Source organism: Lissotriton vulgaris, chromosome 12 (assembly GCF_964263255.1).
Source record: "Lissotriton vulgaris chromosome 12, aLisVul1.2, whole genome shotgun sequence".
Taxonomy (NCBI): Eukaryota; Metazoa; Chordata; class Amphibia; order Caudata; family Salamandridae; genus Lissotriton; species Lissotriton vulgaris.
Genome location: NC_141700.1, coordinates 618,675,441 through 618,699,956, shown reverse-complemented (window position 1 = coordinate 618,699,956; position 24,516 = coordinate 618,675,441). Strand labels below are relative to the sequence as shown.

At 50.4% G+C, this 24,516-nt stretch overlaps 1 protein-coding gene across 1 annotated transcript; it reads left to right on the top strand.

Moving 5' to 3' along the window:
* Positions 1-1,128: 1,128 nt before the first annotated feature.
* LOC147677853 (uncharacterized) lies at positions 1,129-2,334 on the top strand. The gene has a single exon (XM_086945593.1). The coding sequence runs from the start codon at positions 1,129-1,131 to the stop codon at positions 2,332-2,334; it is 1,206 nt and encodes a 401-aa protein (XP_086801719.1).
* Positions 2,335-24,516: the final 22,182 nt, after the last annotated feature.

The following is a 24,516-nucleotide window of genomic DNA, read 5'->3' as shown; positions in this document are numbered from 1 at the left end:
AGTAATTTTAAAAATCTGGCATGGATCCGGTCCTCCATGACCGGTTTGGAGACCCCTGGTTTAAAGCATAATCGCATCAAAGCAACACCACCCACCGTGCAATTAGGTCTGACACCGGCAAGCGCGTGACCTAGCGGATCCCCGCGGCAGGAGGAACTGGAAGAAGCCGAGCGACAACATTGGAAGCCCAGCGGTGAGCAGAGCGCAGCGTGGACAGCGTTCACAAGTGCTCCGCTCAGCGCTTACCAGTGATCCGCTCCGGAGCCAAGGCAAGCCCTGTGCGCATCGCCTGAGAGCGTCGTGATGCTGCCCGGGAGCCCCGGATCCCCTTGTGAGTGCTCGCATGCGCAGGAGCAAGCAAAAGCCCAGCCAGAGCCCTGTTGAGCGTAGGAGAAGACGCGTAAGAGCAGGGCGAACAAGTGTGAAGAGTCTGAGCGGCTACAAACACAGCACAAGGGGTGGAAGACACAACACGCAACAACAGCATTGCGCACCTACAGAAGAGCATGAACCAACAAGCACTGGCAAAGACAATGACAATGTAACATAAAGGACCGCAAAGAGAAGAAAAGAGAGAAGGACAATAGCAAGACCAGCACAACTGTGGCCCAAAAACATTCAGCAGCGAGAACACGCATCCCAGGACAAAGGAGGGTCAACAAACACTAGTACATACAACACAGCCCTACACAAGAAGAGAAAAAAAAAAGAACATCACAAGCATGCGGCGACTCGCAGGTGCTACTGCCAAATAAGAGGACACCATGTTGAACCCAGCGGCGCAAGCAGCCCAACAGGCGGCACAGCAGGCGGTGGCCCCACCTGCGCCACAACCTCCAGTACACTCACAAATTACCGCACTTCCCCTGTTCAGTGAACTAATTGACCCAGCTACCGTATCACCAAGATGGAAGGTATGGGTTGGCTGCCTCAACAATTACTTCGTGGCATTTCCTGCATTTCACTGGAGATGAAATATACAAACTGTTTGCACATCTTCCGAACACTGGCGCACCCACTGACTATGATGCTGCAGTCAGAGCATTAAACGCCCACTTTGACCCTCAGCTCAACCCTCACTACGAGAGATTTAAGCTCAGGCAAGCCAGGCAAAGAGAAGGAGAGTCAATGGATACTTATCATGCACGCCTCAGAGAACTCGCAAGTACGTGCACTGAAGACGATCAGACCAAAGAGGTGACGGCACAACTCATCCAGGGCTGCCACAACAAAACACTGCGAACACTCATACTTCGACAACCCCGCATTTCCTTGGAAGAAATTTTGATCCTTGCTCGCTCACACGAACTGTCAGACATCCGAGCAACCGCTATGGAAATCGCGCTCAACCAACACGCTGAACAAAGTGTCAGCATCAAAGCGGAGCGGGTCGACGCCATTCGCACACCATTTCGTGGTGGGCGAGGGAGGTGGCCCAACAGGACGACGCGTCACACACAGTGTGGATACTGCAGGAGAGAAGAGCACCCTCCAGACAGTTGCCCGTCAAAAGGAAAAACGTGCACCAAGTGTGGCATCCCCAACCATTTTGCGAGCGTGTGTCGAGGTGGCTGGCGAGGTAGAGGCAACCAAGGGAGGAAGACACCAACGGGAGCCGTAAGACATCTATCGCTAGAGGAACCTACAACGTCACAATCAACCAGAACACCCACTCGTCACAACCAGCGTTTGGATGACTCCTCTACAGAAGAAGACGAAGAATGCTATTTTGTGTCATTTACAAGCGACCTCAAGAAGAGACGAAGACCACAACCCAAGTGCAACATTGAGATTGATGGATCTCCAGTAACTGGCCTGATCAACACAGGAGCAACGGTTAATGCAATGGGGTCACAACACTATAAGAGACTAAACCCAAGACCCCCACTCACACCATCCAAATTTAAGATTCTAACATACAGAAGCCAGAAACCGCTTCCCCTGAAGGGGAAAATGACAGTCCAGGTGAAGTCGGAGACCCAAGAAGTATCAACAACGTTCCATGTGGTTGATAGGGAAGCGGATATACTAGTTGGAAGTCATAACGCCGAGGACCTCAATTTGATTGCTTTTGCAAATGCTGTGAAACTCCTCCAAACTGAAGACATCCTAGATTTGTTTCTACAATTAATAAAGGGACTAGGGAGCATAAAGAGATCACCAGTCAAACTGCATATAGATAAGGCGATACAACCTGTTGCGCTAAGACACTTTAGCGCAACCTTTTCATCTCCGGCCTCTACTAGACCAAGAACTCCTGAAATTAGAGCAACAAGGGGTGATCGAAAAGGTAACCGGTCCAATGTCCTGGGTGTCCCCCATGGTGATAGCTGAAAAGCCGAAACAGCCAGGGAAGATTCGAATCTGCATTGACATGAGGATGCCTAACCAAGCCATAAAAAGAGAGAGACACCTAACACCGACAGTCAATGACATCCTGACCGACCTCAACAGGTCACAATGGTTTTCGAAATTGGACCTAAACGCTGGATATCACCAACTAAAACTCTCTGAAGAAAGCAGGTACATTTCCACCGTCTCGACCCTACTGGGACTTTGTCGCTACAAAAGATTGAACTTTGGGATTCCTCAGCTGCAGAAATTTTCCAAAACACAGTGAGGGAGATTCTCTCAGGACTTCAGGGAGTCCTCAATGTAAGCGACAACATCCTCATCCACTCGGCTACAATCGAAGAACACCACGCCCGACTTCGAGCCACTCTTCAGCGGTTAGCAGAACATGGTGTGAATCTCCACAAGGAAAAGTGCCAGTTTTTCCGCAAGACACTTGACTTTTTAGGGTCTGTTTTTAGCTCAGAAGGTGTCAAGGAAGTCACAGGAGAACCAATCTGCTTCCGCACCGAAAACGCCTCCGAATTGAGTAGCTTTCTGGGGATGGCAACTTATTGTGGACATTTCATTCCGAACCTTGCCACAATTGCAGAGCCGCTGCGACACCTCACGAAGAAAGAGACTCCCTGGCAGTAGACTGAAGTAGAAGACAAGGCGTTCAAGCATGTACAGTCATCACTACTAGCCAGCACAACCATGGCGTACTTCGACCCCACCCGATCAACAGAGCTACTAGTAGACGCAAGCCCGGTGGGCCTAGGAGCTTTACTCATCCAAGAGACTGAACCAGGGACCTGGGTCCCTTTAGCCTTCGCGAGTAAAGCACTCACAGCAACGGAGGCCCGCTACGCACAGATAGAGCGGAGGCATTGGCCATCAAATGGGCATGCAGTCATTTTCACCTATATGTGAGTGGCCACCCATTCAGAGTAGTAACAGACCACCAGCCACTCATCCCACTTTTCAAAGGAACCACACCTCACCCACCTCCAAGAATTGAGAGGTGGGCCATCCAACTGCAGCAGTACCAGATGGAGTTGATATATCGACCAGGTGCCAAAAACCCCGCAGACTTCCTGTCACGTAACTCCCCACCCATGGTGGAGACAAATGATGATCAAGAGACAAAAACAGAAGAGTTTGTCAACATGGTCTCCCTTGGTCATGCCCGCGAGCTCTTTCGATAGAAGAAATAAAGACACACATGGACACAGACGTGATCCTCAAGCGAATAGTTGACGCTCTGAAGAACAGATCATGGGAAGGTTTCCTCAAGAGCACCCAAGGGTGGAGTGAGCCTGACCGGATCCGCCTAGGGAAATTTTGGAAAGTTCACAATGAACTCAGCTCAGCGGAAAATGGAATCATACTGAGGGGGTCACGCATCGTCATACTGCAAAGCCTACATAACAAGCAACAATCCTCGCTCATGAGGGCCATCAAGGCATAGGAAGGATGAAATCAAGAATGAGTGAAAAGGTGTGGTTCCCAGGTCTAGAAGACAGTGTGGACACTATCGTGCGCAACAGCAGAGTGTGTCAACTCATAGGCAACTCCGAAAATCCGGCACCAGTAATCACCGAAGATCCAGCCAAATCGCCATGGTCGTGGGTGAGCCTTGATTTTGGAAGTCTTCCCGATGGGAGAGTCACAGCCGTTATAATCGACAGCTACACCAAGTATCCAGTTGTTGAAGTCCTGCCGTCAACAGCATTCGCAAATCTGCAACCGGTTCTAGAGAAATCGTTTGCACCATTTGGCCTCCCACACGTTATCAAGACGGACAACGGGCCCCTGTTCCAAGGCAGTGAGTTCAAGGACTTCCTGACACGACTAGGGATCAAGCATCGCCGAATCACACCTCAATGGCCGCAAGCCAATGGCGAAGTTGAGCGGTTTATGCGCACCACCAATAAAGTATTAAGCATAGCAATGGCCGAACACATCGACCCAGAAGCTGCTCTACAACAGTTCCTTAGGGAATACCGTAGCACGCCTCACTGCACAACGCAGCGATCTCCCTGGTCGCTCATGCTGACTGGACCTCGGTGAGACATGCTGCCCATGGCCGACAACTGGAGGCAACAGCCATATGACCCAGCAGGTACCCAAGCGAGGAGACAACAAACCAACGACAAAGCAAGTGATCGCCAGAGGGCGCGAGTCCGCATAGTGACACCTGGGTGCTCCGTGTTGCTCCGAAACCGGTGGAGCGGAGGAAAATTCCGAACCCATTATGAGCCATGGCTGTGGACCGTGAAGTCGACCAATGGAACGTCCGTCACTGTGGAACGGGACGGAGAAGTCGTAACCCGGAACATCTCGTGGTTCAAGAAAATCCCATCACCAAGCGGAACACAGCAATTCACAGATCCGTCAGAAACCGCTGAACTCCAGCACGGTCCTGTTGAGGATACTCAGGATGAAGCTACACCTCAAAGTCCAGCAAAGTCACCAGATCCAAGGAGTCCCCGCAAGTTACAAGAATGCCGCCAACATCCGTACAACCTCAGGCCGAACCCCGGACCTAGCAAGAGACTAGCTGATTTTGTATGTTAAAGTATGCCTTATTATTTTGTTTTAAGAACCAATTTGGGATGGGATGTAACGGTCTAGTTTATCCACCCGAGCCGCGTGAAGACCCGGAAGCAGCCACACACAATGTTTCACTCTTTGGCCAGGCTTGTCAAAGAGTATAAATAAATGGGCCGGGGTCGCTCGAGACTTCCGGTCCGGATGAGTAACCCTGAGTGTCTGTCTGACTTATTCTGCTGTGCAGCGGTATGCGTGTATGATGAGCATGGCGGTGCGGACGGCCCGCCAACTCTACACAAATGAAATGTAGACGGAACTATGAGCATGGAGAAATCAAGGGCGAAAAAGTGGTGCAGATACTCACTTCAAGCCAGTTACATGTCTGCCTACTGTAAATTGCTGTAGTGGACCGTTCTGCATTTCGACTCGCTGGTGCCTGCCCTAGCACCATTCCAGGAGGCGAAATTAAAAGGAATCAGCTGATTAGTCAAAGACACGCATGTGCAAAGGAGAGTGCTAAGTGCACTGGAGTGCTAACCTCATCAAATAGTGCGCTTGTGAAAGTGACGGCTCTGCCCGTTTTGGGAGACTGGAACTTTGCCTATAACAGAAGGTGGCATGGTGTTATGACTGGATCAGACATCAGTAAAAACAGGAAAAATGTGTGTCACATTACAACCAAATTACGGCAGTAATGTCTCAGACCACTGGAATGCAGGTTGGAGGAGGGGGTGAAAAGGCACGGACAATGGGAGGGTGGGCAAGGGGAGGGGGGGATAAGGCAAGGACAACTTGGTGCAGGCGGGGGAGGAGGGGCAAGAAGGCACGGACAACGGAGTGCGGGCGGGGGCCGAGAAGGCACAGACAACGCAGTGTCCCTGAAGTGGGTGCCAAGCTCCGTATTAAAGTTTAAAAGAAAAAGAAAAAGAAAACAAAATGCAAATTATGTTAGGAATTAGCCACCATTACCGATGCTGGCACCCCTTGCGTGCTGTGTCCCTTAATGAAGTAAATCGTTCTCGGAACTTGTAATGAAAATTCCCCAGTTAGGACACAGTAAAAGATCGAGTCCTCATGGGCGGGACCAAAAGGAGACACAGCGGTAACAAGGAGGGACTAACAAGCCTCATAATGAATCGGAAGCCAATATACAATGACACGAGCCAATGAAAAGTATGGGCGGAGAGTGGGCGAAGCTTACACAGCATACTCTACAGCTCACTCTGCATGCCTCGCAGAGTCAGCATTGCATTTGTGCTGCCGCTAGGCTCAACCTAAAAAGGGACATTTTTACCAGTAAATGTAGAACGGAGTTCAAGCGTATCTTACTTTGTGTTAGGGCGTTGTGGAAAACATATGTTCCATGTTCGACCTTCCCTGTATTACCATAACACAATAATATAATATCATCACATTTCTCAGTTGTCATCCACCCCTTGTTGCATGATTGTAATTGTTCGTACAAACCATCAGTGTTTAGTCAAACTGAGGTAAATAAAGGACCGCCGCAAAGCCCAGAACAAATGATTGTGTTGTTAAATTAAAGCCCAAGGGTGTAATCTAAAGTACTTTAGCCTTGCCTGTTCGTGTCCAGGCCCACAGCACTTAGAATCACTGCCCCACCAGTATTGAGCATGTCCTCATATACAGATAACAGCATGGACCCGAGCTCCATGAAACAGTTATACTGCATTGTGCGTTCTGTGACTAGGTTTATAACTTCCATAGGCGTCCGTAGCAGAAAACCAAGGCGAGGAGGCCTGAGCGGGAACCCCATGGGAGGCAGCAATACCTACCCTTAAAGGGCGAGTGAGCTGCCTAATAGGAAGCCTCAAATTGTGCAGAAGCGGGACTTGAGGGAAGGCTTGGCACACTCTCTTAGTAGCTGCTGTCAGGGGGTATTTGGGGGCCTGCCGACCATAGGGAGGTCTGACCCCCGGGTAATTTTGGGAAGTGGAGTGATCTGACGACTGCTCAGTGTTTGCGATGTTTGTGGGCTATGTAGCCCAAAGGTATACATACTATCATTTTGAGTTATCACGCACCATTTTGTCTTGGTGACATGGTGACTGGTACCTAGTAATTAGCAATTTTGTTCATAAGGCTAGTGCGGGTTATCTCTCTCTGTGTTAAACCCCCTCTAGGGGTATCACCTTCTTCAGGGCGCATATGATCATTCATATCCAAAGTCCATGGGACCTGTTATGCAATAGAGGGGTTAGATACAATCTAGTTTATTTGGAGACATTGATAATTTTTTTTAACTATATAGTTTCATAAAGGTTGATATGCGTAATGGTCTAAGGCAGAGAGTGGTCTAATCTAGAAAAAATATTTAAAAACTACAAACATAAGCTGCACACATATCGAAACAAATAATAAACGTAAGAAAAACATAATAAAGAAATTGATAATAGGAAAAAGAAAGAAAAGATTGATCATAAGTCCCTAGTTTAAAGAGAAACATTTCCACCCAGAGCTGCCATCCGTACGGGAGGGTGCACGTGCCCTGCTCTTCACATGGAACCTAAGCAGCTTATTGCTTGGAAGGCCTGCCATTCTTACCTTAGCCGAACTCAGCATGCCACCACTCCTGCTGGGCAAATGTATCATCAAAATTATTTCTAAGACAAATATTTTGTAACAGTATCTACAAGCATTTTTGTAAAACCAGTACCTTCTCAGTGCAAGCTCCTGTAATGTCCATCCTCAGTCTGTCTAGTACAGAACCATCCGCGGATCTGGCTGCGCGCCACAATGCAGTTTAAGTACTTTACAGGATTCACACAAAAGGTGATTGAAGAAATGCTGCAAATAAGCTAACCCTGGCAGAAGAAATGCTGCAAATAAGCTAACCCTGGCAGTCGCTTGGGCTAACATTCTAGTTCATCGTTTTTCGCTCTCAGTGCAGACCAAGACCCACCTTATGCAAATCAGTACTGACCATGCTCCCCATAATAACATTCCATCCCTAACTGCCAGATGAGACCCCCTCCAAAAGGGAACAAGCACCCCTGAAAATGCTAGCTTTACTCCCATCATCATTTGTTTATTTGATGTAATGCCCTACGTTGCTATGGATATATGACTGGGCGTTAGTCCCTTACCCACCGTGGCAGTGGAACCGGGCTGCACCTCACTAAGGAGGCCCAATCAGGCTGATTCTAGTCTTGGGTTGTGCGTGCTGCGGGTCGTAGAGGACCTGGCTTGGCAATTCAGACTGGACTTTTCCTACTAGATATGAACAAAGGCTGATTTGCAGTTACTGAAAGCTTCTGTTTTTATAAATGCCCAAACTAAAAACCTTTTTTGAAAAGCAGTATGAAAACACAAAAGGAAGACATGATCTCTTAAAAAAAATCACGCTACCATTATTGATCATCTGTGTGGCAATTTCGAACTACATGGAGCTTTGAAAGACAAGCCTTTTGATAGCATGAAATATGAAATGGCTCCGGTCGGATCCCCTTCCTGTAACCATCATCTTAGAAAGGGGGAGTAGGTTTGTGATTTTGAGATTCAGGGTTTTTTGCAGCACTTTGAAAGTCTTTCAAAAGCTTATTATTGTTTTAAAGGGTGTAATTTCTGGGGAAACATGTCTCTATTGCTGAGAACTGCAGTCACACAGTCTGTCTCCGGTTAGTGCCACTCCATTTCTGGTGCTGTGCAGCAGTTCTAACCTCTTCTTAGAGTTTCTTGTTGGTCAATGGGTGTAATTTCTGATATTTATCTGTTTCCCTCATCTTCATTGCTTGATTTTGCTGGCGAGAAAGTGTCACTCATAGTCGTTGAAATGCCACTCATAATTACATTGACATTATGAAAAGATCACATGTAGCAATCTGAGACCTTGGCAGCTAGGGTAATGTAATAATACCACATTTCTCCACGTTATCATCCACTCCTTGTTCTATTCTGCTAATTCTTTGTACAAACCATCAGTGTTCTAGTCAAACAAGGACAGGCGCTGCGCCAAGAATATAATGGTTGTTACACGAAAGCCCAAGGGTGGAACCAGGGCCGGCTTTATTGCTGGTGGCGCCCGGTGTGAGAATCATCTTTTGGCGCCCCCAAACCCCATGACCACCTCCTCGGATTCTCTCACTACCACCGGACATAAGTGCCACTCATTTATTTATTTATTTATGCGATTTTATATAGCGCGGACTTTACCCGAAGGTGTCAGAGCGCTTCACAATAGGAACAGTAACGATACATGAGGAGAAAATTACAAGTGAACAAATTGCAAAAGCAAACGTTAAGTTACGTGAATCAAAAGTGACAACAGTGAGCAACCAAAATACATGAGGTAGCAATCGGTACACTCTCCTATCCTAAGTTATTGCTAAACACAGAGCCCCCCTTAGTTTGGTTCCCCCTCCACAGGTCAGCGCCCAGTGCGGCTGCACCATTCGCACTGCCCTAAAGCCGGCCCTGGGTGGAACCTGATGGACTTTGCTGCTGCCTGTTCGTGTCCTGGCCCACAATACTTCGAATCACAGCAGCCCCAGTATTGAGCATGGCATCATATACAGAGAACAGCGTGGGCCCGCGCTCCATGAAAGAGTTATGCTGCATCCCGCGTTCTGTGAGTAGGTCCGTGATCCACAAAAAATCTCTTTAAGCATCAATAGCAGAAAACCAGGGGCGAGAAGGCCTGAGCGGAACCCCAAGGGAGGCAGCCATGCCTGCTCTTTAAGGGCGAGTGAGCTGGCCAATAGGAAGCCTGGGACTGTGAAAGAGCGGGACTTGGGGGAAGGCTTGGTGCGCTCTCTTATTAACTGCTGTCAGGGCGGTGATTTAGAGAGGCAATCGAGCACCGGGGCTTCCCATCTATCACTGAGTTCATCTCACCACCGGCCATTTTATCAAGCGGTGAAAGCCAAGCGATAAAAATGAATTTTTATTTTTCTTCTACCAAGGCAAATACCCCCATTCTTCACTGCCTGTCCAGGGGAGTGCTGGGCTCTTAAGATTAGCAGTAACACAGGGGTCTGTTTACCTGATATTTGGATGAGAGGCGTCGAGTTACCTGTGACTTACTCGTTCTCCCACCACGATATTCGTAGTTTTTTGTCTTAAAAAAAAAGGCTCGACCGCGCTCCCACAACCTTTCACTTGCCAGGAAACTCATTTACACATTTCTGTTTCCGTAAGCGTTTTCTGTGCAACACAATTGTCCCTAACGCCAGTGATAGCCTATTGTGCTACCCACATTTTAATGACACGTGAAGACCTAAGGACGTTTCCAGGATCACACAGTATGAAAAGGGGTAAATGGGAATTAAAATATCCACAGTTTACCTGCTGGTTCACGTCTCCTGCCACTGCGTGCATTTCTGAAGCTAAATATACATCTCTGCAGTCTTCAGCGTACACTTGCTTTGGAACAGCTCGAGATGGAAAGGCTGATTTGAGGAAGAGAATTGTTAGGGATTGTTTAGTACTAAATGAGCGTACTGTATTCTTCCAAAATGTTATTCCTTATTCAAATGAAATGTAACGTTCTCTGTCGAATTTGGTCAACATTCAACCGTTTCCAGCAGTTTTGTGTAAGTGTAATATGTAATCAGAGTGCCAATTATTTACCCAACAAGTTCACTTTAGTAGACAAATCAAGGAAATAGAACGTGGGCTGCGAATACCAAGCGAAACCCCAGTGCGGCACAGTGATGGAGCACAAACCAGAACCATCAATTAGGGAGGGTAGCTATAGCCCTTTGCCCCATTGCCCACACCCTTTGGGGCTTGTCTCCAGGTACAATGGGGCATTTCACCAAGGAGTGCGTTGGAAAACGCACAACGCACATTCCCGTATCGCCGGATTTCATCGCCGTTTTAGCGCGCAATTATCAATGCGCATCAGGTAGGCGAATTGAAATCCGGTGATAGTCGGCGATATGGCACATTAGCGCATGAAAACAAACGTTGTTTTCACGCGCTAATGTGGGCCTTGATAATATGGGGGGGTGGCTTCAGCTTTACGATCCACACCCCCATGTTATCAATGCCTAACGCCTGATCAGAGCAGGCGTTGGGAGACCTGCGATAAACAAGTTTATCGCAGGTCTTTTCCTCCCAACGCCTGCCTTGGTAATAGGGTGTTCCCACCTCCAACCACATTTTTCATGTGGTTGGAGGTGGAAACGCCCACTTTGCATGTCCTTAGCGATGTTTATCGCCGACATGCAAAGTGGGCTTGGGCCAGGCTTTAAAATGCCCTTGTTAATAGGGCTCTAGCAGTATCGCCGCTTTCTCGGCACAATTCGCAGAAAAAGCAGCAATACTTGCCCTTGGTAATATGCCCCAATATGGTTTTTTTTTTTTAAATTTTTTTTTTTGGTGCAAAACAGCAAAACAGAGATAGCATCAACATCATCATCAGTCACATATTCATATACATTCGTAGGGTCTTCTGAAACTACATAGTAAACGTAGAAGGATAGAAGATGTAACAGCCCTCTGAGGTCCTGGCGTGAGTCCAGCCATCTTGGTGACATGATGAAAAGGAATATACATGTATCGTAAAAATACAGTTTGCATTTTTTGTTTTTTTTGTTTTTCGTCTTTTGTCTGTGTTTTGCCTTTAAGAAACTTAAACAGTAAAAAGAGCACACATAGTTCGGCACGTACATGAGGTAGTTTCAACAGTATCTCGCATCACAGTCCATCTACAAAGGGGCCAATCAGTTGTTCATAAACCCCCTGCCCTATTCCCCCCCCCCATACCATCTTCTTAATGTAGGTCCCGCCCGCATTCATGTATATCACCCAGCAATCATCCACACACCCAATCAGAGGTCCTCGTCACTCTCAGATCCCTCGAGATCGTCCTCTTCCAGTGGTTCACATATATCCCCCCTATAGGAGTTCCAGGGCCGCCATACCCCGTTCCATTTGCGTGGATTATCCCTCAGTTTGTACACCGCCCTCTCAGTCAGCATGAGCATGTCCATGTTGCGGATCCACTGGGCTAGTGTGGGGAGTTCAGCCGACCCCCACTTCTGGGCTATATCCCGTTTCGCTGTCACCATCCCCACCGTAACCCAAGTTCTTGCATAAAAGGTGAGGTCGGTCGGCCCCCAGATATTCAACAAGCACAGTCGTGAGTCTAGAGTGAGGGAGGTGTGTAGTGCTTGGGCCATGGTGCGTAATACCCGTTGCCAGTAACTCACAATCAGTGGACATTCCCAAACCGTGTGTAGGAAAGAGCCTTCTGCTCCGCAACCTCTAAGACAGTACGGATGATCAGCCCTGTGCAGTTTGTGTAGCGTCGTGCGAGTGTAGTATATCCTGTGTAGAATTTTTAACTGCACCAGGCGGAATTTGGAAGATATGCCTGCTTCACGTGGGGATGCCATGGCTGCGTTCCACTCGATTTCGTCTAGATCACCCACCTCTAGCATCCATTTGTCTTTCAGTTTCCCCAGTGGATCAGGCATATTGTTAACCAATTTGCGGTATGTCATCGATGTCGCCCCCTCCTGCAAGTAGTCAGTGAGTAGACGGTCCTCCAGCGGAGAGGATTCGGGTGGGGAAGTGTCGGGCGGGATCGCAGCTTGTAGTGCATGTCTGACCTGAATGTACCTGTACAGCTCTGTGTCCCCCAGCTCATATTGCTCCTGCAGAGTCGCAAAGGAGATTACTCCCTCCCTCGTCCACATGTCCCCCACTGTGGAGATGCCGATGTTGTCCCACTGCGTGAAGCCCTTGGAGCGCCGCAGGTGGCCCAACGCCTTCGCGTCCCACAGAGGTGTGAGTTTCGTGACGACCCCATCCCATTTCAACTTTGCCTGTGCCTTGTACCATACTCGAGCTGTGTGTTTCGTAGGCCCAGTAAGTTTTGCCGCCACACCACGGTGGTACAGTGGGGCCAGTAAACTGTTCGTACCCAGTTGCGCCCTGTCTGCCTTGAATGCTGGATCCTCTTGCGGGGCGTGTATCCACTGATTAATGATTTTGAGCTGAGCCGCCCAGTAGTACAGCTGTATGTTGGGTAGCGCGATGCCCCCGTCATACCACCCCCGGTTCAATTTAGCGTGTGAGATTCGGGCTGGCTGGTTGCCCCATAGCAGGCCTGAGATCTGCGCCGTTATTTTCTGGAGGAAGCTATCCGGCACCAAATGCGGAGCGTTTTCAAGGACGTACAGGAAGCGTGGCAGAGCCATCATTTTAAAGAGCGCTGCCCGTCCTAGTAGCGTTAGGGGGAGTTCTTTCCAATGTTGTACATCACCACGGAGACGGACTAAGGGAGGCTGCAAGTTCAGTCGTGCGAACTCGGCCTCGTTCCGGGTGATATGAATCCCCAGATATTTGAAGGACGTGCGTGCTAGTTCTAACGGACAGGAGTCCGGGAGCGGCGGAAGTGGTCCCCGTAGCTCAAAAATTATGGACTTAGCCCAATTAATGGTGTAGCCCGAGATTCGCCCATGTGCCGTACAATCAATCAATCAATCAACCAGTGACACTTATAGAGCGCGCTACACACCCGTAGGGTCTCAAGGCGCTGGGGGGGGGGGGGGGACGGGGGGTGCCGCTACTGCTCGAACAGCCAGGTCTTCAGCTTCTTCCTGAAGGAGAGGTGGTCTTGGGTCAGGCGCAGGTCGGGAGGGAGGGAGTTCCAGGTCTTGGCGGCCAGGTAGGAGAAGGACCTTCCTCCTGTAGTCGCTCTTCGGATGCGGGGGACGGCGGCGAGGGCGTGGTTGGCTGATCGGAGGTGGCGTTTGGGAGCGTAGAAGTTGATCCGGCTGTTGAGGTAGCTCGGGCCTTGGTTGTGTAGGGCTTTGTGTGCGTGGGTGAGGAGGCGGAAGGTGATTCTTTTGTTGACGGGGAGCCAGTGAAGGTCTCTCAGATGTCCGGTGATGTGGCTGGTTCGTGGGATGTCGAGGATGAGTCTGGCTGAGGCGTTCTGGATCCGCTGGAGTCTCTTCTGGAGCTTGGCGGTGGTACCGGCGTAGAGGGCGTTGCCGTAGTCCAGTCGGCTGGTGACGAGGGCCTGGGTGACGGTCTTCCTGGTCTCGGTGGGGATCCACCGGAAGATCTTCCGTAGCATGCGTAGGATGTTGAAGCACGCCGAGGAGACGTTGTTGACTTGCCTGGTCATGGAGAGGGAGGAGTCCAGGATGAAGCCCAGGTTGCGTGCATGGTCTGTCGGTTTGGGTGCGGTGCCCAGGGCGGGAGGCCACCAGGAGTCGTCCCAGGCGGAGGGGGAAGAGCCCAGGATGAGGACCTCCGTCTTGTCAGAGTTGAGTTTCAGGCGGCTGGTCGTCATCCACTCGGCTACCTCTTTCATCCCTTCGTGCAGGTTGGCTCTGGCGGAGGCGGGGTCGTTGGTCAGGGAGAGGATCAGCTGGGTGTCGTCGGCGTAGGAGATTATGCTGAGGTTGTGTTTGCGTACGATGGCCGCGAGGGGGCTCATGTAGACGTTGAAGAGGGTGGGGCTCAGAGATGATCCTTGAGGGACGCCGCAGATGACTTCGGAGGCCTCTGACTTGTACGGTGGTAGGCGGACTCTCTGTGTTCTTCCGTCGAGGAAGGAGATGATCCATTCCAGCGCCTTGTCCTGGATTCCGATGTTGCTGAGGCGCTGTACTAGGGTGCGGTGGCAGACCGTGTCGAATGCCGCGGAGAGGTCTAGGAGGATGAGGGCCGCTGTTTCTCCATTGTCCATCAGGGCTCGGATGTCATCGGTGGCGGCGATGAGGGCGGTCTCGGTGCTGTGATTGGCTCGGAAGCCGGACTGTGAGGGGTCGAGGGATCCGTTCGTCTCGAGGAAGGCGGCCATCTGCTTGTTGACGGTCTTCTCGATGACTTTGGCAGGAAACGGGAGGAGCGAGATGGGGCGGTAGTTCTTGAGTTCGGTGGGGTCCGCTGTTGGTTTCTTGAGTAGGGCGCTGAGTTCGGCGTGTTTCCAGCTCTCAGGGAAGGTGGCGGTGTCGAATGATGTGTTGATGATGTCTCGCAGGTGGGGTGCGATGACAGCGTCGGCCTTGTTGAAGACGTGGTGAGGGCAGGGGTCGGTCGGTGATCCGGAGTGGATGGAGTTCATCGTGCGGATGGTGTCTTCGGTGCTGATCGGGGTCCAGGCGTGGAGGGTGGTGGTGGGGGGTGGCTGTTCGGTCATGGTGTGCGTTGGTTGGTTGTTGAAGCTGTTGTGTATAAGAGAGCCAGGAGAGTACAGAGAGCCAGGAGGTTAGGGAGGCTCTCTCCCAGGTCTGTAAGATAAATCAGCATGGCGTCCGCGTAGAGGGACACTCTGTCCTCCCATTGCGGGGTCCATTGAATTCCTTTCAGGAGTTGCGTGGTGCGAATCGTAACCGCCAGCGGTTCCAAAACCAAAGCGAAAAGAAAGGGTGAAAGCGGGCACCCCTGTCGCGTGCCTCGGCCTAAGGATATAGTTCTGGAAATGTGGCCATTGGCTACCACTTTGGCTACGGGGTCTCTGTATAGCATGCGTATCCATGAAATGAACACCGGGCCAAAACCCATACGTGCGAGCACTGCAAAGAGATAGTTCCACTCCACCATGTCGAACGCCATCTTGGCGTCCAGTGAAAGGATCGCGGCCGGTTCCCTTAGCAGTGGGACTCGCGCCACTACACCATGCACCCTGCGGAGATTTAAAGCAGTGCTACGATGTGGCATGAAGCCGGATTGGTCCGGGTGGATCAATTGGGGTAAACACGGCAGGAGCCTGCTCGCCAACACCTTAGCGATAATTTTAGCCTCTGGGTTCAGCAGGGAAATGGGTCTATAAGACGAGCATTCGCTGGGGGGTTTACCAGGTTTCGGTATTGCTACGATAGTTGCCATCCGTTGATCCGGCGGCAGCGTACCCTTCACTCTAGATTCTTCGTACATGTTAAGTAGGGGTGTGCTCAGGGACTCCGACATAATTTTAAGCCATTCAATGGGGAACCCGTTGGGGCCCATAGCCTTGCCCGGATGAAGGGCGCCGATAGCCAACTGGATCTCCTCCACCGTCATGGGCGCATCTATGTCTTTCGACGCCTCTGCCGTCAATTCCGGCAGGGGAACGTGCTCAAGGGCAATCCGGACCTCATCTTCTCCCACCACCGTCTCTGGGGTATACACTTCGGTAAAATAATCCGCGAGGACTTCCACTATCTCGTCGGGGCGGGTGTGGTTGTTGCCATGTGGGTCAGTAATTTGTAGGATGTTCTTCCCTCCCCCCTGCCTCTTGTCCAACCATGCCAACAGTTTACTGGCCTTGTCCCCGATGTCATAGACCCTATGTTGCGTTGCCGCAATGTCCGACACCGCGATCCTTCGCAGGTGGTCAGTGAGGCGACGCTGATGGACTTGGAGATCATGGAGAGTGTCATCCGAGGGATTAGCCATATGGGCTGTATTGGCCCTCTCGAGGCCCAATTCTATGTCCAAGGCCTCTCGTCTGTGCGCCTTTTTATGATTCGCAATTACGGCTATGGCCTGACCCCTGAACACTGTCTTGTACGCTTCCCGTAATGTAGAGGGGGAGTCCACCGAGGATCGGTTTTCCTCGAAGTAGAGCCGCGTTGCCTTCTTCAGGTCTTTATTGATCTGGGGAACTTTTAGATAGCCAGGGAAGATCGGAAATAACCTTTGTCGTTTCGTGGACGTGGTGGTGATCGTCAAAGTGAGTGGTGAGTGATCAGAGACACCCCGTGGCTGAATACTTGTCTCGGCTACAGTAAGATGTCCGTTAATCAAAGCGAAAAAATAATCTATCCTAGAGAGGCTGCTGTGTGTGGCCGAGTAGTACGTGTATTGCTGCTGGTTAGGGTGTAGTGTACGCCATATGTCCACCAACCCCTGTGCATTCAGAAATGTCTGGAGCCTGTTGGACCCTTCTGTGTGTGTGCGTGGGGGGAAACGGTCTAAAGTGGTCGTGAGTGCCATGTTAAAATCCCCACCTATGATCAGGTCTCCATCAGGGAGGGTCAGCAAGAATTTGCCAAGATCTGGCAAAGCCTCAGAATGTAGTGCTGGTGGTATGTAAACAGAAACTACGTTTAGAAGTTCCCCTCCCACTGGCCATGAACTGCCGCAAATCGGCCATGAGCATCGGTTGCTGTAGACTTTACAATAAATTGGGATGATTTCTTCTGCAGGATACCCGTGCCACGGGACCCCGAAGTAAACTCAGCGTGTACTATCATGTGATAGCCTCTCCTATCTAGGGCCTTTGTGGCCGCCCCCGTCAAGTGTGTCTCCTGTAGGAGAATGAGAGCCGGCCCCCGTCTCCTTATCCCCTGCAGCACCAGCCCCCGCTTAATCTTATCCCCTAGACCTCTGACGTTCCAGGACATGACAAGCAGTGGGTTCGCTGTGGTGTGACTATCCGTTGCAGCCATAAGAGAAACAGTGATCTGCCATGAAGCCCCCTCGCCGTTGGCGAGGTGGCAGGTAGAGGCAGGTGTAGGGCAGGCGTATCTCACAGTCCATTCCCCCAGTGCCCCGAATAGACCAGATGCTCTCAGTTACGTAAAACATGCCTAAAAACATACGTGTGCTTAGAACATGAACCTGCAGGACCAAAAAGTCCCGTAGTGCAAACTTACCCAACTCCTGTTCCCCCCCCCCTGCCCCCCTGCTGCACGGACTCAAAACTGCCCGCCCCCCCAACTGAGCAGAGTGCATACCCCATCCCCCAAGCAGTGTACTTGCGCGCTGGGGTGAGGGACTCTCCGCAGCCGGCAGTCTCTCATTCACACCCTCGGAGACCCTTCACCCAGTGTCCAATGGCGGGAAGCGCGTATGCAGCATTAAAGTCTCATTACCAAAACAATTATGAAAGTTGTCCAGATGGTCATTGTTCCTCGAACTCTTCCCTGCCACCTTCTGCTCCCAAAGAGTCACTGTTGTCCGGTCCCCCTCCCGAAGCCTGGGAGTCCTGGCGTTGGCCTCCAGTTCGATCTTTCTTGGAACGATTTGTCCGTCTGTGGTTCTGACCCGGTCTCCATCCCTCGAGCCACTCCTGTACGTTTTCAGGGTTGTCGAAGAACCACGTTTTGTTCTCCGCCACCACCCGCAGTCTCGCAGGAAAGAGTATTGAATATGGCAGTTCTCTGGACCTCAGTTCTTTTTTCACCTCAAAGAACGTTCGCCACCGACGGGCGACTTCCGCTGTGTAGTCGGGGAAAATGGCAACGGCGGCGTTTTGGATCTTGAGAGGAGGGGAGGTTCTGGCTGCCTGCAAGACTGCGTCCCGGTCACGGAAATTAAACAAGCGTGCCACTATGGGTCGAGGGGTAGCCCCCGGTTTCGGTTGACCTCCCGGGACTCGATGGGCCCTTTCCACTGAAAAAAAGTTAGACAGTCCCTTCGGCTTTAGTTAATTCGTTATCAGGCTCTCTACGAAGAGATCCATAGCTTTTACGCCTTCTGATTCCGGCACCCCTATAATGCGGATGTTGTTTCGCCTAGAACGCCCCTCTTGCTCATCCAGCTTCTCCCGGAGCATTCTATTGTCCTGCGCCATCTTCCCCATTTCTCGTTGAAGTTCTGAAACGTCCTCTACAAGGGATTTTGTGACCACCTCCATGCTCTTAACTTTCTCCGACATTTTGTGGAGGTCCTCTCTAAGTAGGGTGACATCCGTGGAGATTCCGCCGACGGTCGTTTGCAGTTGGGCCAGTGCAAGCATGACGTCGTCTAGTGTCGCTTTCTTTCCTCCTGGAGAGTCGGCCGCCTTGCCACCTTGTTCCTTCCCCGCTGGGGAGACGGTAGGCTTGTCGGAGGTAAATCGGTCAATACGGGTCTGTGTGACGCCGCCCTTGGGGCCTTTCCCCGCCATGCCGCTAAATGTCGTGCTCCTCGTGCCCCTACGCTCCAGGATGTGAGAAGCGGTGTGGACCCCCTATCCAGTCCGGTTTGGCAAAGATTAGGTCTCAGCGGCGTCCTCCGGGAGGCGATTGTCGCCAGATGCGTAGCGACGACTCCGATCAAGAAGATGGCGGACGCCCACTTCGATCCAGTCTCCTGGCCTCTCGGTGCTGCTGGTGACGACCGCAGAGTCGGTCGGGGTGCCAGAGACCACTTCGCTAATCGCCACTCCCTTGGTCCGCGCGGATCTCTGCATCCGATTCTCCAGGACGTACTCGGTCTATCGGCTCCTCCGCCTCACGGGCACTTCCGGTCTGGATCCCCCGGTCAGCGTGCACTTCCTGCTGGGTCGACAGTCAGGGGAGGTCCCGGCTCAGGAGGTTGGGGCAGGCCGATCCGAGGCTTCGATGTATCTCGGGCAGCGGACGTCGGATCTTGTCGCCGCTTGTCGCTGCTTACTCCACCCGGTCCTGGGTTCTGGTACCTGCCTGTAGGGCTTGTAGAAGTGACGGATTTTGTGTCGGATCGACGAAGAGGCCGCTTCAGCCGCGGAGCTCGTCCCTTATGCTGCCGCCATGATCGGCTGCTAGCCACGCCCCTCCCCAATATGTTTTTAAATAATTAAACGGTAGGCGGCCTGACCTGTTCCTGCTTGATGCGGTTTCCCCACCGAGACCAGGAAGACGGTCACCCAGGCCCTCGTCACCAGCCGACTGGACTACGGCAACGCCCTCTACGCCGGAACCACCGCCAAGCTCCAGAAGAGACTCCAGCGGATCCAGAACGCCTCAGCCAGACTCATCCTCGACGTCCCACGACACAGCCACATCTCCGAACACCTGAGAGACCTGCACTGGCTCCCGGTCAACAAGAGAATCACCTTCCGTCTCCTCACCCACGCTCACAAAGCCCTTCACGACCAAGGCCCGAGCTACCTCAACAACCGCATCAACTTCTACGCTCCCAAACGACACCTCCGTTCAGCCAATCACGCCCTCGCCGCCGTCCCCCGCATCCGAAGAGCGACGACAGGAGGAAGATCCTTCTCCTACCTGGCCGCCAAGACCTGGAACTCCCTCCCTCCCGACCTGCGCCTGACCCAAGACCACCTCGCCTTCAGGAAGAAGCTCAAGACCTGGCTGTTCGAGCAGTAGCAGCACCCCCCCCCCCCCTTAGCGCCTTGAGACCCTCCGGGTAAGTAGTGCGCTCTACAAATGCCTATGATTGATTGATTGATTAAGGCAGCAACACCACTATGTGGCACCAAATACGGTCTTCTTGTTCCTTAGGCTACAAGTCTTACTTAGGACCTGTACCTTGGCCCCGCAAATCCCCTGACATGTTTGACTCAAACTGAGTTTGTACCTCCAGTCAGTATACAGGACTAGCATAAGAAGAGAAGCTGCGTCGGAAAATGTGCCTGCTGCCCACAATGGCATATAGAAAACAACACAACCTCTGAAACCTACTTCTCAGTAACAAACTACCAACAACCAACCATAGACATCATAAGGGGCCAGACAATGTGGCCCTTATGTATGTGCCCTAGCATTGTTCATAGCAACTAACGAAGTGAGATCCTTGGTAAAGGATTCTCCAGCTGCGGCATTATATGAACATTTTAACTTTTTCATTTTTCACCATAGAGCAATAACTGCAAAAATAAAATCAAGAAATGCCATGAACACAGATTTTCAAAGTAGCAAAAACTAGAAATATATTTTCGGCTAGGATTTATAGGTGAAATGTGATAGAAAAGTAAAGATGAATGTTTAAGGTTATACTGCATAAATATGATCTGATAAGCTAAAAACAACCATTACATTTGCCTAGTAAACTATTTCATCGCTTTCCTTAGTAAACTAAACTTAACAAAATGACAATCCATAATCCCACTTTAAAATTCTCCCCCTTAAAACTCTTGGTAATATAAACTGCACGATTAGACTGATTTAGTATTTGAAAAGAGGTCTTATGAGGCAACAAGTAATGGTAAAAAAGCACGAAGTGCAATTGGTGGGATTTGCTAACTAATCTCAGCCACAGGTAATTAATTATTCAGGGCTTTTTTTTACTGTTGTTGTAGCTCACCTATGCCATTACAGTCAGGGACAACCCACATGAGTCTTGGCATCACCTCAAAAGGGATAGATTAGCATCCACGTCTAGGCCCTGCCCCCTCTAAATGGGAACACAAGCAACCCCAGAAAGTTTTCATTCTTGTTAGTCCTCATCAGTGAGGTGCACTTTTTTTTTTGTATGTTCTTATATAGGGCTCGATCACCGGGGAGGTATCTCGGCGCTTGCCTTGGGAACCCGTCCTGGCTTTTCCCTGTGAGGTAGCCCCTACAGGGCATCCCCAAGGTGAAAGCCAGGCATCCCGCCGCGGGGGGCCGTTGTGGAGATTAAGCAAGCTTAATGCCCGGAGTTGCAGAGTGTGAACCCATGATTAGGTCAGGCACCGAAGCGAGAATTGTCGAGTCCATGGACATTTGAGCTCAAGACCCTGCCGCGTCGGGAATTGAACCCTGGTCCCGGGTCTGACCTCTGCTTCAGGGTCTGCCTGCTCTAACCAGTGAGCCACACTTCTCCACCTTGATAACTCAAGCACAGTGAGCTTGTGGCCCATATCTGGTCAGACCTGTTATATCTGTGCTAAGAATGGATTTGAGAGCTTAAAGGAAGAGGCAGAAACCCTGATCGTGTTGCCATGCAACATCTTCATAGATGCCTTGCTCTGTGTGTAGTTGAGCACTCACGCACTCTTCCAGAACCATCGTAGAGTGTTTGTGATCACGGCTGCCCAGAGCTGTTTGGAGCACAGGATGTGTATGGTAGCAGAGGGATTTCGGAATGCAGCGCTGGATGAAAGATGTCAAACTTGAGCTTCTTCCCTTTACAAGCCAACACTATGATTCCCTGAATGAAGTATTGTCAAGCCTTATAACATACCCTTTCCAAGATGGTGGTGAGTCTACAGGATGTTATCTGAGGAGCCCAGTCCAAGTAGAAATAAGGTGTTGTTCCGGTTATGTCAGTTCCTGTTAGACCATATGAGGAGGCAGTTCTAAATGAAGATTGCACTACAGCATATTTATTCTCGTATTTTTCGTTGCAGTCATCTGGTTTCTATTTTTTCTCTGATATTTGCGCTTTGCAACTGGAACTTCTACTGGATTCTACTCCTGGGCTTTGGCCTAGCTCTTTTTTCCTTCCTGTGTTCCTTCAGGGGGTAGGGGGGTGTTTATTACTTCCCATTCTTGTCATTTCAAACCTTCATCTTCAATCAAGAGACATACGACTGCCATGAGTTCTTTTCCCATATGAAGGTTTTCCATTGCATTTAAAACTGTCTTCGGGAGGCACTTAACACCTTTAACAAATACTATTCTTTGCATGGTGCACCATGACTACAGCGAGGAAAGTGGAGCACTGGGAGGGGGAAACAAACGGGCAACAGAGAGCAATGTGGCGTCGGCAGGGAGAAGCAAAAAAGTTAGAATGTAATGCGGAGGGAGTGGTGGTGAAGCACTTGGGCGAGAACAAGGAACAGTGGAGCTTGGGGGAGTAGAGAAGTACACAAGAAAGACAGCTGGAAAACACGTGCACTTTTTTGGAGTGTTTCAACAAAAATTAGTGCATGAAAAGTGAGCAGTGGAAGGACACAAGTAATGCGTCCATGCTCCAGGGGAAGGACAAACACAAGAAGAGGAAGAAAAGCTTGCAAAAGCCCTTAAACAAGAAGCAAGCAAACGAGAGCAACAATATAGCCAATCAATGTCAATCAAAGAGTGGTCTCTAAGCCCACTGTAAGCTAACAGTACGTTTCATAACAGACAGTGCAAGTGATGTCTAATAGACAAGACCTAAAAATGACCTGTCTTCTGCTAGGCAGCCAGTAATACACAATTGTGTGTTGATTAAGTAATCACCCCTTATATGATCAAATGAATCATACAAGAATAAAGTTAATTGGTTCATATTTCAAACATCCTATTTTTTTTGTTCAAGTTATCGCTGCATGCAGAGATGATTTTGACTTTATGAATACCCACTCTTGCCTATCCCTCCTTAAGCGGTACAAAAGGAGGTGGTGATGGACGGAGCATCTGAACCAATCAAACACTCACACCCAATCAACAGATCTGGGTTAAATCCATCACTGTTCTTTAGCCCACTCTGCCACCCCAGTTCAGACATGGCCATATGCAATCAGTCTGACCCTGTGCCTCATGGGAACAGTCCAGCCCGAACTGCCAAGCCATGCCGTCCCTGGACCGGAAACAAGCTTCCTAGGACCGGTTTCTGGCATTCCAGCCGTCTTCAGCCAGGATTGCTTGAATCCAGTGGCAAAGTGAGCAAGGGACTCGCGTTTGAGCATACCCTGCCAACTTATGGCGAACAAAGCGGTACAAAAGGGGGTGGTGATGGACGGAGCATCAGAACTATTCAAACACTCACACCCAGTCAACAGATCTGGGTTAAATCCATCACCATTCTTTAGCCCACTCTGCCACCCCAGTTCAGACATGGCCATATGCAAATCAGTCTGACCCTGTGCCTCATGGGAACAGTCCAGCCCGAACTGCCAAGCCATGCCTTCCCTGGACCGGAAACAAGCTTCCTGGGACCGCTTTCTGGCTAATCAGCCGTCATCAGCCAGGCTAGCTTGAATCCAGTGGCAAAGTGAGCAAGGGACCCACTCAGATCAGTTGACTGGAGGTGAGTGCTTGCAATGTTCAACACTTCGTCCAACATCCCCTTGGTTTTGCCACATTTGGAATGATTGCAGAGGAATTGTCACAAAGCCCCCTCTTTTGGGCACACCTTCTTTGATGATTTTGAGTACCAAAGCCACTGGATAGCCTTGTAACCTCGCCTGCAGTGCATAAAACTGCACATAAAACAAGAACATTAAGATTGGTGAAGATCATTAGACAGCTCCTCATATAGGCCTGCATACAACAGTACATTGAGATTGATAAGCAGCACTCACATTAAAATATATCCTCGCAAGAGATTTCGCTTGAGGTTTCCCTTGGAGGTTAAGCTTCTTTGCCCCACCCCAGAAGTACACTAACAGCCAATGGTGGTGGGTGGAGTGTAATGCACACTGTTTCTGAATGTGTTTCATAAGTGTAATGATCAGCAGAGCTATTAATTGTTTTCTTTGGGGAGTATCAGTCCTATTAAGCAGCATGTCTGATAGTCATTGAATATGTAAGTACTTCGTCTCTTTTCCCTGCCTGGTTCTAGAGCATCATGCTCTCCAGTCCCGGGTCCTTTTTTTAGGTCTCGCCTTGGCGAAAGCACGCGAAGCTCGTTCTCGCCGCGAGACTATAGTCGTCGGTTCAGCCGACGAGTGGACACAAGAGATGGCCATGCGCAGCAGCATTGTACAATGGGATTTGGTCACGCTCGTGAGCTTCTGCCGTAGACACCATGGCAGAAAGAATCGGATCACGGCGCGCGCCTCGTGAACAGTTCACGTGAGTTTGTTAGCCTTTAGGTTTCGGTTTCGTTTTTTTTCATTTCACTCGTGCGTGTAGCGGTGAGGAGCCCCCGGGGGAGGAGGAGGCCGGTGGAGAGGAGGAAGGAGCGGCGGAGATCCCCTACTCGGAGACCCGGGGCATCACGACGAGCAGCAACGGAGGCGGCGGAAGCATTGGAGGAAGGGCAGCGTGGAGCAGGGGGAGTCTGCAGAGGAGCATCCGCCGCCCGACAAGGCCAAAAGACTGGTATGCTTGTTGGTGAAGATGTGGGTTTTTATGACAATAGCGGCATAAACTGTTACTGAGAGCA